General features: G+C 44.2%; 1 protein-coding gene across 1 annotated transcript in view; it reads right to left on the bottom strand.

The window, feature by feature from the left end:
- Window positions 1-18,204, bottom strand: part of STAB2 (stabilin 2) — a 126,730-nt gene extending 108,526 nt beyond the window's left edge. Inside the window, exons 1-5 of the mRNA XM_036019503.1 lie at window positions 17,801-18,204; window positions 14,535-14,668; window positions 12,570-12,685; window positions 4,102-4,187; window positions 3,196-3,265 (exon numbers count right to left, since the gene is read on the bottom strand). Of these exons, the coding sequence (XP_035875396.1) occupies window positions 3,196-3,265; window positions 4,102-4,187; window positions 12,570-12,685; window positions 14,535-14,668; window positions 17,801-17,878 (484 nt within the window). The 5' untranslated portion in view covers window positions 17,879-18,204. The remainder of the gene's footprint in view (window positions 1-3,195; window positions 3,266-4,101; window positions 4,188-12,569; window positions 12,686-14,534; window positions 14,669-17,800) is intronic.

Below are 18,204 nucleotides of genomic sequence, written 5' to 3'. Positions count from 1 at the left end.
GTTGGCTGAGTGCTTGTGCTCGGGTGCTAAGAGCTTTGCTACTGTGTCAGCCCCGGGAGGCAGGGTTACTGTTCACATCTTGCAGATGAGGAGGCCTGACAGAGGTTGAATAGCTTGCCCCGGGGCGCACAGCAGCTCATTTCAAACTCAGGCCCATCTGATGTCAAAGCCTGTTCTAGTGCTGAGCAATCCCATAAGGTAGCCACGAGCCACGTGTGGCTGTTTAAACTTAAATGAAGTATGTTGAACTGAAATTCAAAATTCAGTTCCTCAGAGGCACCAGCCGCATTTCAGGCCCTCCGAGGCCACAGGTGACCTGGAGCACTGTGGGGCGGCCCAGACACGCAACGTGCCCATCACCACATGAGGTGCTCCTGGGAGCTAGGGTTTGGAATTTTTTTCTCCTGACTCTCAGTTTAGGTTTCCAGTTTTCTTAACAATTTAGGTTTCTGTACCACCTTTCTCCCTTTCACTTGTCCTTTCTCCATGGCACAAATAAGTGTGAATAAATGCCGCTTCATATAGGAATGTTTGGATTCTCCATGTACATCTGTGCTCATGGGCAACCAACACCAGTTTCTTGGAGGCAACACGGACTCACCTTCTTTCTAAAGTTTCATCCCAAAGCGAGGACTTGGCTTTCCTGGGAAGTAAGCAATGCTAGATGCTGTCTTTCTCCCTTCCAATTTCAATGTTCATTTAAAATATGGGATTTAAATTCTAGTATTATGGTAGGGAAGGGCCAATTTAGGAAACACATAATTTCTAAACAGTTGATATTTTCATGTCCTTTAATATAATGTATAATCTTAAAACTATACAGACTACCAATATCTGTTTTAAATTTGCTTTTACTAACACTTTTACAAAATAATAATCATTTATGGAGTGCTGGATGAATGAAAGTCCCAAGATTGGGGGCCACTAGGGAATAACAGGTAATATTAGTAATTGCTAACATTTACCGTGCACTGATTATCTCATTAAATCCCCACCACAATCCTAAAGAAGACCGTATTGTTTCTGTTTTTGTCAATGAAAACACAGACATAGAACATGCTCGTGAACTTACAGTCCCCGCGATTAGCAGCCTTGGGACTGAAACCTGCCCTGAGTCTAAAGCTGAGCTCTGTAGGCTGCCTGGCAAAACCGTGGTTTTGAGTCAGGTCAGCGTGGCTGGAGCAAATTAGATCATTCACTCTTTCATTCCCTCCCTCACTCATCTAGCCAACAGAGGTGGAATGAGCATCTGCTGCACCCACAGGTAGCAGCACTGTGGGAGGTACTAGAGATAAAGAAGTATAACAGTAGCCCTGGCTGGCATAGCTCAGTGGATTGAGTGCAGGCTGTAAACCAGGCATCACCGGTTCGATTCCCAGTCAGGGTACATGCCTGGGTTGCAGGCCATGGCCCCCAGCAACCGCACATTGATGGTTCTCTCTCTCTCTCTCCTTTTCTCTCTCTCTCTCCCTTCCCTCTCTAAATATAAATAAATAAAATCTAAAAAAAGAGAAGTATAACAGTGTCTGCCTTCAAAGAACCCAGGGTTATTAGAATGAGACGACACCTCTGCTATTGCAGATAAAACGTATCACAGAGTGGGCACGCTTATGAGGGTGGGGTGTCTATATGTATGTGCAGGGTTTCTTCAAGAAAATTTGAATCAATGCAGCATCTATTGAATTTGATTTTTCCATAAAACCCCAAACCAAACTGGTGTTCAAGAGAGGCCACTGGAAATGTCCTTCTCGGAGGACTATGATTCTGGCTGATGCTGTCCCTACCATGCCCATGGTCTCTAGGCCTTGCCAGTTCTGCGCATGCCAGCTGACTCCCAGTAACCTGGGAACGCTTCCCAGGAAGCCTCTGCCACCTGGGCGTGCACTGGGGGCTGGAAGTGCCAGGGAAAGGACAACTCCCCCGTTCACGACTGTGTGTATTAGTTTCCTGCTGCTGCCATAACAAATTACCCCAAATCTGATGTCTTCAAACAACACAAATTTATTGTCTTACATTTCTGGAGGTCAGAAATCCACAATTCCTATCCTAAAATCAAGGCAGCAGGGTCATGTTCCTCTCTGGAGGGGGAAAAAAAGGTTTGCTTGCCTTTTCCGGTTTCTAGAGAGAGGCTGCCTGCATTGTGTGGTGCCTGGCCCCTTTCCTCTTCAAAGCCAGTGGGGGTGGGAGTCTTCCTCACATCTCACCACTGCAACATTGCATCTTCTTCCTCTGCTTCCCTCCTCCAGGTTCAAGGACCCTTGTGATTACACTGGACCCACCTGGACAATCCAGGGTACTCTACCTCGAGGTCAGCTGAAGAGCAACCTTAATTCCCCTTGCCAGGTAAGGTAATGTATTCTCAGGTCCAAGGGATGAGGAGGTGGACATACATTTTTTGCGGGATGGGGAGCGGTCCTTTATTCTGCCTGCCACACTGTGATTCCCCATCCCCTCTGGTGAGAGAACTCTGAGGTGTGCTTGACACGGACTGCAGAGTTCCCCGGGGCATCAGGCTCTGGTCCTCACACTGGTTTCTGGCTTGACAGCACACCCTCATCTCCTTTCTCAGTGTGTCCCGGGTCCCCTCCCAAACATGCTACTTGTACTGGAATTTTGTTTCAGGGTCTCCTTCTAGGGGAAAGTGGGAATGAAACATAGAAGAATGGACAAACCAGCGTTAGCCGTGTTTGTTTGCTTGTTTAACCTGCAACATGGAGCCCACAATCCCTGATCAACTCGGGTATCTATCTGTGAACTCCCCGGAGGAAGGGACAGAGTAGAATGTGGTGCGACATGTGGTGGAAGGGGAGACCCCTGGGGAGGGGATCACTGCCGAGCCCAGGATCTGGAAAGCCCTCAGGGAGAAGCTGCACAGGCAAAGGGCGGGGGATGTTGGACCCTGGAGTCTGGAGAGGTGGAGCTGCCCGCCCTGGAGTCTGCCAGAAGCATCGCTGGTGAGCAGCGGCCTGCACGTGCTAAAAGCCACACACAGCACTGTCTCTTTTTTCAAGAACTGCAGTTTATCAGATTTGTTGTCACCTCTTTGTAGATGTGGTTATGCATAACTGTTTGGTGTTTACCGCCCCCTCCCCCCCGTGTCCCCACATACAGTCTTTCTGGGGTCTTCGGCCAGGTAAGCCACATTTGACTTTCAGTCTTTCCAAATGCCCCGGATCACACAAACATCAGACATACCTCCTGTACAGTTGGGTCCAAATAAATTGTCATCCGTACAGATTTCACAGGCTGTTCCACCAAACGCTTCCTGCAAAACACCCCAGGTAGGTGCCATTAGACCCCAAGTGACTGACATCACCCAGGAGGCCCATGGATTTCTTTCTCAGTGGGTAGCCTGGTCAGGGTTTGTTTCTCAAATATACCTTTCCTCTGTGCCTATCCTGAAGCTCCTTCTTTATATTATTTCCTGTATTCTTTGCTGTTTTTCTGTTATAATGTGTACCTTAATCCCTGCACTGTTTTTTCACTGTGAGTTCAGAGCTCTTCATAAGAGAGCTGCTTTGTCATTCCAAAGATATAAATACAGAGCAAGTGCTAACAGCCACAACAGAATTTCACCCAAGGATGAAATGAAAACTCAGTGTTGCATTTCTAAAGACAGTTGAGCTCATTTTCAGAAGGATTTCTTTGTAGTTTCACCAAAGGCTTGAAATTTGCAAAAAGTCACTTTCATGGGATAACAAAGCAATTGGCAGGCCCGGTGCTTGGCAACGGGAGCCGTGGACAGCGCCGAGAGTGGTCAGCTAACAGCGGGGATTATCATCAGCAACAGCAAGAGATTCTATGGCCCTGCACAGTGTCACAAAGTATTTTCACATGTGACATCATTTCACTTTTCAACAAATGTAAGCGCATAGGGTTATTATCAAACCCATTTTACAGAGGGATACACTTAATTCTGAGCAGTTAACTAACTGCCCCCAGCCTCCGAGACGTCATTTTGTTGCAGATTGCCTACTTTTTCTTTCTTCTACTAGTATCACTTTTCAGAAACTCCATCTACTGTGTGTGTGTATGTTTAAGGAGGGACAAAGGTGGGGAGAGGGAGCAGAGTTAGGGAGAAGGACACATTCATGAACTTACTTGGCACGAGCAGCTTCCGTTTCCTTCCATGCCTTCGGCACAGCTGCCCCTGCCGCTGCAGGGCGACCGCGCGCCTCCCGGGCACTCTAGGGGACCAAAGGGCTCAGATTCATTCATTCGTGACGGCACACAGATATTCTGCAAGGGTGCCTTCAGCACCTCCTGTGTGCCACCTTCTAGATGAGGAAACTGAGGCCCAGAGTAGTATGGCGGCTTGCCCAAAGTCACCTAGCTGGCCAGTGGTCCCTCCTCTACTTCAAGAGTCCACCTCCCTGCCCGCCCTCCGCATCTACACCATCAACAAATATCTTTGTTCGAATCTCTCCCATGCCACCAGCTTTCTAGCCCATATATCTTCTGAGAAGTCATCAGCCATAGAAATTGAAAAAAAAAAAACCCCCGAAAACAAAACACAGTTCTTGGAAAAAGAGACCTCTAAAAAACAGACCACAGAGGGAAGCCTTTCTGCCCAATATACTTTGGTGGCTCACTTGAGTGACTAGGCTGGCTCTTTAATGAAAAAAAATATTTTTACTAGGCTAGTTCTTTAAAAGACCACGTGTAACTCTCAGGTACAGGCAGGTGAGAGAATCGAGCCGGCACCTGCAGACTGGGTTCTCTCCGGGCCTCCGTTTCTTTCCTGAGTGCAGAGTACTTGTAACCTGCAGGATCAAAGTCATGCACTTTTGAGTCTGTGGTCTTCCTTCCACAACATTGGCAGGGCCAGGTTTCAAACCCCGGCAGGTGCTCCAAGTCTTCCACACTGTTCATCACCGTGCTATCTACCAGCCAGGATCTACTGAGCCCCCCAGCCACAGCACAGATAACAAGGATGAGTATGAGGGGAGTGAGGGAGAAGACACGCTTGGAAAACCGACGCGTTGGTTCGGGCTGCTCTTCCCGGTTAGGGCAGTGGTTACATGAGATGCAAGGGTGTCCTGAGAGAATGGGGACTTTGCAATCAGAATGTTCTGGGTTCGAACCCCAGGCCGACTCGTTGCTGGCTGCATTCTTTTGGGGAAGTCAATGCCCGACTGTGAGATTTGGTTCTAGTGTTGCTCGTCCTGGCAGGCTGTGGTAGGGACTGGAAATAGCAGGCGCTCAGTAAAAGGGAGTTGTTAGAGTGGATACTCTCTGTCATCTCCAGCTTCTGTTCTTTGAGACTGAGACTATAACAGGCAACAGCACTCAGAAAATAAATTATCCGGCACCTGTTTGAATCAGGACCAAACAGGGTCCTGGATACACAAGGTGAGCACACAGACCTGGTCTCTATTTCCATGATCCTGCCAGTCCAGTGGGGAGAGAGTCGGGGATTCGCAGACCATCAAATAAATACTGGTTTAAAAACTGGGATGGGGGTTTTTGCTGGGTAGAGACCGAGGACTCTCACCATTCCATCTCCTGGAGGTTATCAGCATTTACCAAAACCAACCTAATCCTGAATGGCCAGGCTGACCTGGAGCTGGTCTCAACAGTGGGCAACAGCAGGGTCATTAAGGAATGGCCTAGTTAAAGATTGTGGTCTTTATCTTAGAAAGAGCAGGAGGAGGAGAGGATGAAGAGGGAAGGAAAACCAATGGAAGCACCTGAGTTCCCCATGGAGGACACAGGGTACCAAGAAAGTGTTTCCAGAAATCAGTGACCACCAAATGGCTCTCATCCCATTCCCTTTGCTCTTAGGCTCTGCTTGGGCTGAGATGGTGCTTTGGAAACCAGGCCCAACTCTGGGCAGGGGCAGAGAGATGGAGAGGTGACATTTCTGCCACCGTTACTTCTCTTGGCCCTGGTGCTTCTCCCTCGGGCTAGACATGCAAGGGGCTCTCTGAGAGACCCCCAGCCTGCCTTCTGGACTGGCTCAGAGGGACACAGAGCCTCCTCCGTCCTGGAACTCAGAGATCATCGCCACCTTGCAGAAATGCCCTTCCACGAGTTTTTACTTCTGCAGGCAATGCCAGTCTCCTCTGTGCTGCCGCCTGTCTCGCATCCTTTCTGTGCACCCTAGCAGGCTGCCCCAGACACACCCTTCCCTCCACATCTTGCCTGTGCCCTTCCCACCCCCACAGCTGCTCTCCCGGATGCCTCCTCTGAGGCCATCATGTGGGTGTCCCTTACACTCGGCCCATGCTTTGTGTTAATATATAGAGAAGAAAATAGGTCAAGGTCATCTATTGAGAATATAACCATATTCTAGGCTAGTCACTGAGGAATTGGGGAGCTTCCCCCATCCCAGCTCCCAAGATTGTGACACTGTGTCCTTTCTCTTTAGGGGACCGTTAGCGAGCCTTTCTTCTGCAAAACTATAGGCAGGTGTTCCCCTAAGGGTATTCACTGAACCATCTGTGTCTAATCACCTGGGAGTGGGGACTGCCCAAGGGCAGATTCCGAAGGCCTTCCTCTGCAGGAACAGTAGCCACAGAAAAGCACTTCTTGGATCTCTATGGTGGGAGCATAACTTTCCTGAAATACACCATTCTGCTCAGCAGACCACAGTTCCCATGGCTGCCTCCAGCAGTGACTGAGCATGGCAGGGATACCAAGGCGGGACTCTTCCTGCACCATGGGGGGCTCCTCTGTTGGGTGACATCAGCTTCACTGATTATTATTTCTTTTTAGAATTACATGTAGTCTGAGACTCTTCCATCCAACCTTCCTTGGCCCCCTCCCTTACTCACACCTGTCTGCTGGCTCCCCTGCGTCTCCTGGCTTCCTTCTCAGCTGCCCTCACAGGCACCTCTTTTCATTAACCTCTTGTAGCTCTAGCCGTGCCTTGGAATCTGCTTTTCTCGGGACCTTGGCTAACCCACCAGGGCATAGACAGCCTTTGTGCAAATTAGAAAGAGCTCCCCCAGCCTACTGCCCTTTCCTGCATATCCCCACAGACACTAAGCGTGGCAAGGAGACGAAACTAAAATCAAGAGATGGTCATTCCCTGGGGTGCACTAGGCCACACCAGAGTGTATGGCTGGGTGAGTCAAGGATGGGCTGGATTCCAGCCCGTATTCACCCTATTGGTCAATAATAACTTACTACAATTTTATGCTGGGTTCAGCCTTTCACACCTATCAAATGGGGTTTTCTGGGTGTGAAGCCCCGGAATATGCATTTTCACAGGCTTGATAGTAACTTTACTGGACATTAATGGCAGTAAACCACTGGGAACCACTGGGTATGGGGAACAATTAATGTAGATTGTCCCAGACAGGGAGGAGGTAAAGGTTTTTATGCAAAAGTGTGTTTCTTTCCTGCTTCTCAAATTATTTGCTATCATCTTGAGCTCCCATTAAGAAAAAAGATGGTACAAGGCACATCTCAGCAACCACACTTGAAAGAGAAATTGCAGACTTTGCTCCAAGGGCGTGTTTCTGAGACATTGTGAGGCCCAAGGAGCTGATTAGGCTATTTTAGGTTGTTATCACATTTCCCTTTGGTCGCTGCTCCTCTGGTGGTCTCTTGCGTATGACTTTCCTCATGCAAGGGGCTAACGCATTATAAACAGTCAGCAAATCATCAGCTGCCTGTTTCTTTAAAGGAAGATAATAAACTTCCTGGCCAGCAAGAGGCCAAGGACCTTCCTGTAACTTTATCTCTCAAGGATCCCTGGAGGTGCCTACTCTGTGTCACCACTTCTGTTTAAAAGCTTGGCTCCCAGCTACGCAGAGAACATGTCCTGCCATTCCATTTAAATCTATGGCTGAAACTGTCTGTCCAGGAAACTGATGTGAAATTAGCTTCCTTATGTAAGCTCAGCATTATTTGTTACTCAGAGCCGAAAAGGACCTGCCTAAAAGAATGGTTTCAGATCTCTATTGTCTGTTATTTGCAACCTGTGCAGTGAATGGCCAGGAACATACAACAGGGAAGAAAAAGTGGTCTGAAAATGCCAATAACATGACACAAAAAACAAGTGTGCATAGTTCGATGGCATTAACCTCAAAAAGTAGAATCAAGGTCATTTCCTTTTGAAACAGTCAGATTGTTTTTCCACATTCCTTTCCCATTACTTTGGGTTGTAGCACACGTTCATTAACGTTGGTGGAAGGAAAAGAGCTGGCATGTTCAAATAGAAAATCTATTTCGTCTTAAATAGAACTTGGTTGTTTAAATGTATGAATTTTCAGGGTTAGAAGTATGCTTTTGTGCTAATGAGAAAAGACTTCCATATGCACAGCTGATCAAGCAGTACAAGTTTTAGTGAGGGGTGAGCACATTTAAAATGGGTAGAAACACCTTTGTTATGTCAGGATGATATTTTTTTTTCTTCAAGTGAGAATTCATGCCTTCTTCTTCCTTTTTTTTCTTTTTAGCTATGAAGATGTCTATTGGAGTTTCATTTAACAAACGGAATATTGGAAATAACTTAAATGTTCAAAATAAGGCATGTGCTAACTAAATGATAGAACACGTAGGCCATGAAGCATTTACTACAGAGTCACCCAAAAAAGTGTCACTAAACCACTTCTATTGGCATAGAAAATTTTCAAAATACACAGTTGAATGAAAAGGACAAATTACCTAAGAATATATTAAAAGTATAGTATTTTAAATAAAGGCAGCATGTAGGTCTCCAAATTGTTACACCTCAAACAAATAATAGCAAAAGGTAATAACAATAGTAATAATAACAACAGTTAATAGTAATAGCTATGTTTTCTTTTTTGTCTTCACCAAAAAACATGCTAATTAGCATTTCCATCATGCAGATGGTAAAAGTGAGCCCTAGTTTGGTAAAGTGAATTGATCAAGAGTAATGGAGCTCATAAATTGTGGAGCAGGCATTAAAGTCAAATTTCTGTGCCTTCAAGCCACAACTATATATCACCCCACCAATTTATCAATAGTTTAGCAGTAGATGTCTTTGGAAGCTTATTGATGTTTATTTTCTTTATTTTAGTTATTAGTGCTACGTAATTTTCTTTAGAAGACACATCTTCTGAAAAATCAACATCTTAATAGTTTTTATTTTTCAACAATTACAGTTGATATGCAATACTAGTTTCAGGTGTACACCCCAGTCATTAGACATTTACATAACTTAGGAAGTGATCACTTCCATAAGTCTAGTATCCACCTGACACCATACATTGTTATTACAATATTATTGACTATATTCCCTAGGCTGTAATTTTAGAAGATGATGAGCCATTTTTTTGATGAACCAAAACATTCATTATGTCTTCCATGTTTTCAGAATGGATCATAGAGTTATTTTCTAATTTGAGTAAGGTGCTATTAAGATCATTTAAAAAGTAACCCTGAGGTGTAGAATATGGATGTATATCACAGTGCATTAAAGAAGAAGTGGGTGCTGCTCTTGCCTTGGAAAGAAGGCCGTTCCAGAACTTGTGCTTTCTCTGAAAGAAGGATGGACACATGTCAGCAGTTCTGAATGGCCTTATCCTGGGGGAAATGTCATGTGATAGGCAAGATCTCTCTTGTCATCGCCATAAAATGTGAGTCAGAATTGAAACACATGGCCCAGTAGAAGACTTATCTCTTTCCTGAACCAAAGGAAGGAAGCCTTTTGAGACATTTAGTATGTTTGGAAGACAAAGATAAAGGGGAGTACACTTTTGCACCAACAAGAGGACAGCAGAAAGAATGTCCAAGCCTCAGTTTTCATGTGTTTGGCTGCAATGGCTTTGAGACCTGTCAGAAGAAAATGACTGAATCTTTAAGGAATCCTCTAAGACTCCTTCGATCTTAGGTGTGAGATCTTAGGTGTCACATTGGTCCCTAGCTCAGAGTGATGGCATGAAAGACTTTGAATCCTGCGTGCCTGCTCATGTTTTCTGAGTTACCCACTGCTGTAGGCAGAAAATAGACAGGGGGAGGTTAAGAATAGTATAGGAAATGGAGAAGCCAAAGAACTTATATGTATGACCCATGGACATGAACTAAGCAGGAGGATGTGGGTGGACGGGGGTGTGCAGGGTAGAGGGGAATAAAGGGGGGAAAATGGGACAACTGTGATAGCATAATCAATAATATATATTTAAAAATAAATAAATTAAAGGTCTTGGAGAAAGGGTGTCATTTTGTTTGCCTTTCATGATCAGAGCTCTCTTTTGACTGTGATTCATGCATTCATTGATTCATAATATTTTTATAAAGTATCTGCTTAGTGGCATACATGTTCCCTAGTATTTTTACTTACATCAATGTTTTAGAGTCTCTATTATATTTTTGTAAAGTAAGACTTTTTTTTTAAGATTTTATTTATTTATTTTCAGAGAGGGAAGGGAGGGAGATAGATAGAGAGAGAAAGAGAAACACGAATGTGCGGTTGCTGGGGGTCATGGCCTGCAACCCAGGTATGTACCCTGACTGGGAATCGAACCTGCGACACTTTGGTTCGCAGCCCGCGCTCAATCCACTGAGCTATGCCAGCCAGGGTCCACTGAGCTACGCCAGCCAGGGTGTAAAGTAAGACTTTTAACCACCATTGACAGCTAAGGAGACTAGGGCATGAGGAGGAAATAACTTGTCCAAACCAGTAATGATGGAATTAGGTTAAAACCTAAAACTTGGTAGCAGACTCAGAATTCTTTTTCTCTCCTGGCTGTGGCCTGCCTGTCATTCATTCTGTTGAACATGCTGACTTTTATATCTTGGACAAAGCCTTTCTTCTCTATGGTGTGTCTGATCAATAACTTAGCATCAGGTTAGTTTTTGTGGATTAGAAAGAGAAAAGTAAATCTAAGAGATCTTTCTGTTATATCAGGGTGTCTATAAAAATGGAATGTGATATGACCACATTGATACTAAAAAAGTTCTCAAAATCTGGAAGTCTGGGTTAATCACTCAATTTTGATCTAATAAGCTTGTAGAAACACACTGTGTCAATATGCTGGGATGATGCAGAACAAAGCAGTAAACCAAGAGAAGGGCCAGGATATCCTAAACCCCAAACCTTGACCTTTGCAGGTCCAGGTAAGGAGCATAATCCAGGCACTGGCTGGGGGTCTGAAGGGAGTTCCAATCAAAAGAGAAATTTTAAAAAAAACCTCTTGGAGGATACTACCCCCGCCCCTCCCCTGTGGCAAGTGTGGTGCCAGCAGCCCTGAACTTGAATTTGCATGATCACTTAAAAGCTCAAAGGAAACTGGCAAGAAACAATCTTCAAATATCTGATTCCTCATATGCAAAATGGAGATAGAAATGTCTAACTCAAAGATTTGTTTCAGAAATTCAATCAGATGATACAGGCCAAGGAACTCTCTAGTAACTAATGCCAGCAACGTTGAGTGAATGGAAGATGACTCATTTCATCATCAGTTACACAGAGAAACCAGTGACAACATTATGCAAACACTGTAGGCTCAAGGATTTAGCGGCCATACATGGAATAAAAAATCAGGAAAATAAACCAAAATATTTAGGGTTTCCTACGTGTGACAAAATACAAATTTGCTATTTTTCTTTCTTTGTACTTTTCTTTCTTTTTTTTTTAAAGATTTTATTTATTTTTAGGGAGGGAAGGGAGGGAGATAGAGATAGATAGAGATAGTGAGAGAGAGAGAGAGAAACATCAATGTGCAGTTGCTGGGGGTTATGGCCTGCAACCCAGGAATGTACCCTTGCTGGGAATCGAACCTGGGACACTTTGGTTCCCAGCTCGTGCTCAATCCACTGAGCTACGCCAGCCAGGGCTATGTACTTTTCTTTAAAAGCTGTGTACAATTTGCTTATATTATTTTAATCAGAAAAAAACCCAAAGCTAAAGAGAACTAATCTCTTCCCTTACGTGCATACTTGAGATATTTTCATTACATTTTAGAATATGAAATGTAATAAAGAGTAAGTTCATGAATTAAAATCCCTGAATTTTTACTATCCGAGAAAAAAAGAGGGATCTCACACAATTTGCATGCCACAGCCAGGATGCGGTCACTACTTGAGTGTAAGCATCTATAATCAGGATAGAAGTTCAATTTCAGCTCGCAAATGCTATGCTTGCCCATAGGAGTCTAACTATACTATTGACTCAGACTTGGCTAGTTTTTCTTACAGTGGAAACTGGTCATTATAGAGTGTTTCATTCCATCCTAAAGCTTAAATTTTCAGAAGGTTGAATGATTATTTTGGTTGCCAAACAATAACTACAGCCTTTGAGATACTGCCATAAAACTTCTTACAGAAAATTGTGTCTGGGGTCATTAAAATCCCACATTCTTACTTCTTCTCTACAATCAGTTATTTTTTGTTGTAAAAAATGGATAACCTTCCCATTGTCCCTCTTGTTGAATTGTAAGGGAATCCTCTTGAAGACAAATCTCTAATGGGAGGAAAGCAGATTTCTTTAGAAAAGCTGAGAGGGCAGGAAAGATTGTCTCTATACAGACAGAACTGTGACTTTCTAGATGCTGACATTTCCCTTGTATCAAGCTTCCTTCCTCTCAATTTGCCATCAGATAGGACATTGAGCAGGAAGTCTCCGAATCCAAGAAAAAGCATTTGCCACTTACCCATGCAGTCTGGGCCCCAGTGGCCCGGGCAGCATTGAGGCTGGAGGTAGTCCTTCCTGCAGATGTGGCGGCACCCAGGGATAGACAGAGAGTATGACCTCAGCTCGATGGAGTACCTTGAAGGGTAAAGTGAGATAGGACCCATGATCAGAGCAATGCGTTAACTCTGCACAGTGGAATCGCCCTACATTTTTTTTTTAGGTCTTTACACTTGCCTATATTTAAAAATGTGTATATACATGGAACACAAAAGTTAGAAAAAACAATCGTGATTTATTTTTAATTGTAAAAAATAGATGAAAAAAACCAGGGCACGAAGAAAATAGGGGTGAAATAGCTAAAAGAATGTCAGAAGTAAAGTTAGTAGATGAAAAAACTGATGTTAGGGTCTAGACACAGGCTATAGGTGGACTTCACACTTGTGACTGAGTGTCCTAGCAGCCAATGCAAGAAGAGAAAAGTCATGAGTTGTGCGGTGCACAGGATCTGTGAATTTAAATCAAACCAACGACTCAGGATACCGTAGATGTAGAGATTTCGGTGAGAGGTGGTGTAATGTAGTGAGCAGCATCCGCCACATTTTTCTTGAGGGAAATTCAATGATGAGTTCCCTAGAACAGTTTTTGTACCATATGAGGTACGGTTCTAGAATAGCCATTCTATGGAGGCTAAGCATTACTGTCTATGTACAGGGGTCTCTGCGTGGATGGCTTATTGTGGGATTTGACTCCAGTGTTTCTAGAGATTATCTTCCATGGATATTGTTTCTTTCAGCTGGGCCATTACTAATAGTGTTCTGGTGAGTTCAAGGTTGTACTCCTAAACCAGTGCCTGTTATGTAGCTGATTAATCAAAGAGCTACTGGCTTTATGGGCAGTCAGGTTGAAGAAACAATTGACAATTTCTTTGAAAGGTTGAGAATGCTACCGGGGACACCTCTTTATAAAGATTGCAAAAGGGAGATTCAAAGACAGAACCAAACATCCCCTCAAGAACCATTCTTGGGTTTGTTTCAGTATAAATGAATGATAAATCAAAATCTTCAATAGTAAAACAGAGAACGGGAGTGTACTAATCTCCTAATCTTAGTCTGTGTATGTGCACATGTGGGTGTTTAGGGTAGAGTGGGCTGGGACATAGCCAAGTGCCAACCTTGGCCATGAAAAAAAGTAACCAGTACCAAAAAGTTCTCACTAAAGCCACTATGCGCTTTTAACTTGAACCCTAAGTCTTTCGGATGTGCTTTCTAAAGGAAACTAGTTGCAAATGTGCACCCACTTTGGTAACTGAGTGGGCAATTGCCACATGTGCTTGCTAATTCTAGGCCAATTAGTGCGGGGAAACCTCTATTAAAAATGATGACTCGCTGCCTAATTTTTAAATTAGTAGGTTGAGTAAATAAAAGATATTGTGTTTGCACTTGAACTACACGGCTGCATCCATTAGCTGGTGAGTGGAATGGCTTGTCATTCTTTGCCAGGATTAGCCTTGAATCCCGAGAGATTTGGATCTTAGGAGGATTTCAGGAATGCAGTACTCACATAAAATGCAACACAGCTGTAGTTCAGTTGTCTCCCTTCTTTGGGTGCTAATTAGTACCAGGGTCCTAGCTAGTTAGTAGGATGACTGTGGGACCCAACCAGGCTTTCTGGCATGTTCTGCCTAGAGCCCTTTTCCAGTAACACAGAACCCAGATGTTCAAACTAAAGGAGGGCAAAAGGAAGGAAGAATGTTTCTGTACCATGTAATACCATTCATTTTGTATTAAAATGTGAATCAATAATAATACTTTTTTTAGACTCAAGGTCATAGTTGTGAAGTACCTAAGATTGGGCTCAATGCAGTCTTAGAGAAAGAGAAAATCATGGAAATGCTTTGCAGTTTTTGAGACAAGAGGATTCCATTTGGATTCACAATCCCTTGAGTTTCAAAACTCGAGCACCTCTATTTTCTCATAATGAGTACCTGCAATCTCGAACCCCTATGGAGTCATTGACAACCTTGGTGTAACCTTCAGGGCAGTTTAGTCTTGAGTTGAGTAAGCAAGATTGGCACTCAGTCCTAATGATGAGCTGAGACTTCTTATCGCATCTGTTTGTCTATGAAAACATAAAAGAAAAATCAAGTTCCATTAGCAGAGCCTTGCTTGGCCAATCTTCTCCATCAACTTTATATCAATGGCGTGACAAGGATGACAATGAGGTCGATTAGTCATGACTGGCAGGCTGCCTTCAATCTTATTTGGAAAGAGTGCTGGAATCTACAAGCCATGTCTGCCATGGCTGTGCTATAGGCTGCTTGTAACCACCCTGATAGGAAGCCTAGAGTCCAGCAAGGTAAGGTAACCTCACTACATGCCGCTTCTCTAAATGGAGAAATATATTGTAGAGCACTCTTTTCAAATGAAATCATTAAGGCAGGTCATTCAAGGTCGATTGGTCATTGATGGACCACACGCTGGTTTGGGTGTTAAATGCCATGGAGCATACGGTTTCTGCTCCAAAGATGTTTGTATTCTTTTGATTATAGTCGAGCTAGAACCTGGGTTCCATGAGAGCAGCAGCCTTTTCCTATTTTATTTTCTGCTGCTTTGTCTGAAACATCTAGAATAGTGCCTCATGCATAGGAGTGCGCAGTAGTTATTTGTTGATGGGACAAAAGAATTGTAGGCAATCAGACAGGCATACTAGAAAATATTAGCAACCCTTTGCTAATATTGCAGAGAACTGTTACAATGAATGATGCAGCCATCCTTGGGCCCTGTCTCAGGATCCCTTAGTATCCAAGCTTCTGGTGCTGAGTCTCCCAAATGAATTTCCTCACCTTTTAGGTTTCTGTCATTTCCCCATCCAACTGAAACAGAAGCAGCTCTGTACAATGACGAGAGACTGAACTTGTGAGTCAAAAGACTTAAGCTGGGAATCAAGCTTGGTGTCTTGTTCATTGCTCAGTCTGGAGTGAATTCCTTAGTCTTCACCATTCTCTGTAAGCGGAATGTATTGATAACCGCTCCCCAGGACACTGAGACATTTGAATGGTGTAACATGAGCACATTGCCTGGCCCAGTGCTGGAACATCATAGGCAGTAAATGCTCCTTCCTGTACCCCTTCTCTATCCCCATCTCTGTGTTTTGCTCTGTTGCTTCTTCTGATAGAAATGTTCTCCCCTCCCCCCTTGGCTACTCAAACCCCTAATCTTTCAAGGCTCTGTTTAACACCACCGCATACACAAAACCACACGCATCCCTTTTCCTTTGCTCAGAGGTTGGTCAACAGAGCACATTTGTTGTCATTGCCCTAAATATCAGCAGGGCCGGGAGCATCATCCTCATTTCAGAGGGGAACACACTGAGGCGAGGGAGGCTCAGCGACCCGCCCAAGGCCACGCTGTGCGTTACAGGTCTTCTGGCTCCTGGGTCGGCCATTTCTCTCCCCTGCACGCTCTACAGGGGTGGACAGAAAAACAAAACCTCTGATTTTTTTTTCTGGGGGCTTTCATTTAATCATCCCTATGAGCCAAAATAGCACAGGAATGGTCTTTATGGAATAATAACAAAACCACCCTTAGATAGAGTTTCAGTTAATCTCCTTTCATAGGCACGAACTTCTATATTTTTTTTAAAGATTTTATTTATTTTTAGAGAGGGAAAGGAGGGAGATAGAGAGAGAGAGAAACATCAATGTGCGGTAGCTGGGGGTTATAGCCTGCAACCCAGGCATGTGCCCTGGCTGGGAATCGAACCTGTGACACTTTGGTTCGCAGCCCGCACTCAATCCACTGAGCTACGCCAGCCAGGGCTTAAACTTCTATATTTTTTAAAGCAGAATGTTCTTTACATTAGGGTTTCCCGTGTGGGTAAGTGTATGGGATGGCATTACTTTGCCTTTTCTTTCTTAGTAGGCCAGAGTTAATATTCTCTTTTCAAAAATCCCTTGACCATCAAACCAATCTTTTCACATGGAAGGGCCCATTGCGCTTCTCATACGATCCCTTCTGGAGAGCAAACTCATCTTTAAGCATCAGTCAACACCTGATTTCTGCACTATAGCCGGGATTCACCATGTTGGTAGTGATGGTGATGGCAAGGATGATAATGACTGCTGATTGTGGAGCACTGTCAGGGGAGTAACTGAGGCTCAGAGAGACTGAGTGACTTGCGCAGGGTTGAACAGCTAGTAAGCTGTGGAGCAGACATTACTGACCCTCAGAAATATTTGTTAAACAAATGAAACCATCATTCAGACTCACCCCTATCTAGCCTCACAGCTCAAGTGAGTAAACGTTATGGCATTTTTAAAAATGTTTCCGTGAAAAGTATTATTACACTATAGCCAACTGAAGTAAAATTGGGGTTGATAAAAATTTGCTGGAGCTCTGGCTGGCATAGCTCAGTGGATTGAGTGCAGGCTGCAAACCTAAGTGTCACAGGTAGATTCCCAGCCAGGGTACATGCCTGGGTTGCAGGCTATAACCCCCAGCCACCGCACATTGATGTTTCTCTCTCTCTCTATCTCCCTCCCTTCCCTCTCTAAAAATAAATAGATAAAATCTTTAAAAAAATTTGCTGGGCACAGACTCAGAATCACGTTTATCATTCACAGAGCAGAAACCATATCGTTGGAAGTGTGTTTTAAATAAATCCCTCGGATTGACTTCCACACCCCACACCCGCTTTAGGCTGGCCTTGTTGCGGATCTGACACTGAACTTGCTCTATGATGACGACTCATGGGAGCTAGCTTGAGAAGCTGGCGTGCAGGTGTCAAGTGCCCTGGGTACTTTCACTACAACTTGGGAATGCAGAAGGGGGAACACCTAATTCATTTTGTAATACGGTATCTCTCAGCCAGATATCACCCAGCCGGAATTCCCCAGAATATCTCTCCACAGCCATTGTTGTCCTCCATTCCGAACGGTACAATGGGAAGTGATGCGACTATTGAAACAAACAAACATACAAAACCCTGGATGCCCAAATCCACCATGGAATGAGGAATGTGAGCACTAATATCAGAGATTGCCAACAATAGCGTTTTAGCACAGACATAACCAGCTGGATTAGCACACCCTCAGAAAGACGGCGCATCATGCTAGATCCTGTCCTCCACAAGCTTTCTCTTTAGTCCACGAAGCCCAGATAGTACTCTCTCCCCGTGACAACACAGGAAAGCAAAAGGCTTTTGAATACATCCTGAAAATTAACAGATTAAAACACTGAAGTCTCCTCTTACCTGCTGTGTTATTTCCGGCGGAGAGCAGAAATTTTGTACAACCAATCCGAGAAACAGAAGTAGTAAATTTTGTAGCATAGCGAGAAAATAGTTGCTCCTTCTCCGTGCCAAGCACCTGTTAGAACTATTGCCCTATTTTGACTTTGTCTGGTGAACTCCCAGTGAATTCTTTCTCATGTCAGCGTCCGTTTTTAAATCCTTCCCTCTCCTTTCCCTGGACTGAACCAGATGATTTGTGGGACCCGCCTCTACACAGGAAAGACGGCAAATCCAGGGGTTGCAGTGACACTGGCCACCTCGACTGTACACATGTGCCCTGGCTGAATGACAGGATATCCTGAAGGGGCTGCGGAGGAACACGATCCGGAATTTGTGTGCCTTGTGAAACTCCCGAGAACAAGCCA

The sequence above is a fragment of the Phyllostomus discolor genome, chromosome 2 (genome assembly GCF_004126475.2).
Source record: "Phyllostomus discolor isolate MPI-MPIP mPhyDis1 chromosome 2, mPhyDis1.pri.v3, whole genome shotgun sequence".
NCBI lineage: Eukaryota > Metazoa > Chordata > Mammalia > Chiroptera > Phyllostomidae > Phyllostomus > Phyllostomus discolor.
The sequence above is the reverse complement of the archived record's forward strand: the minus strand, read 5'-3'. Positions and strand labels throughout refer to the sequence as shown.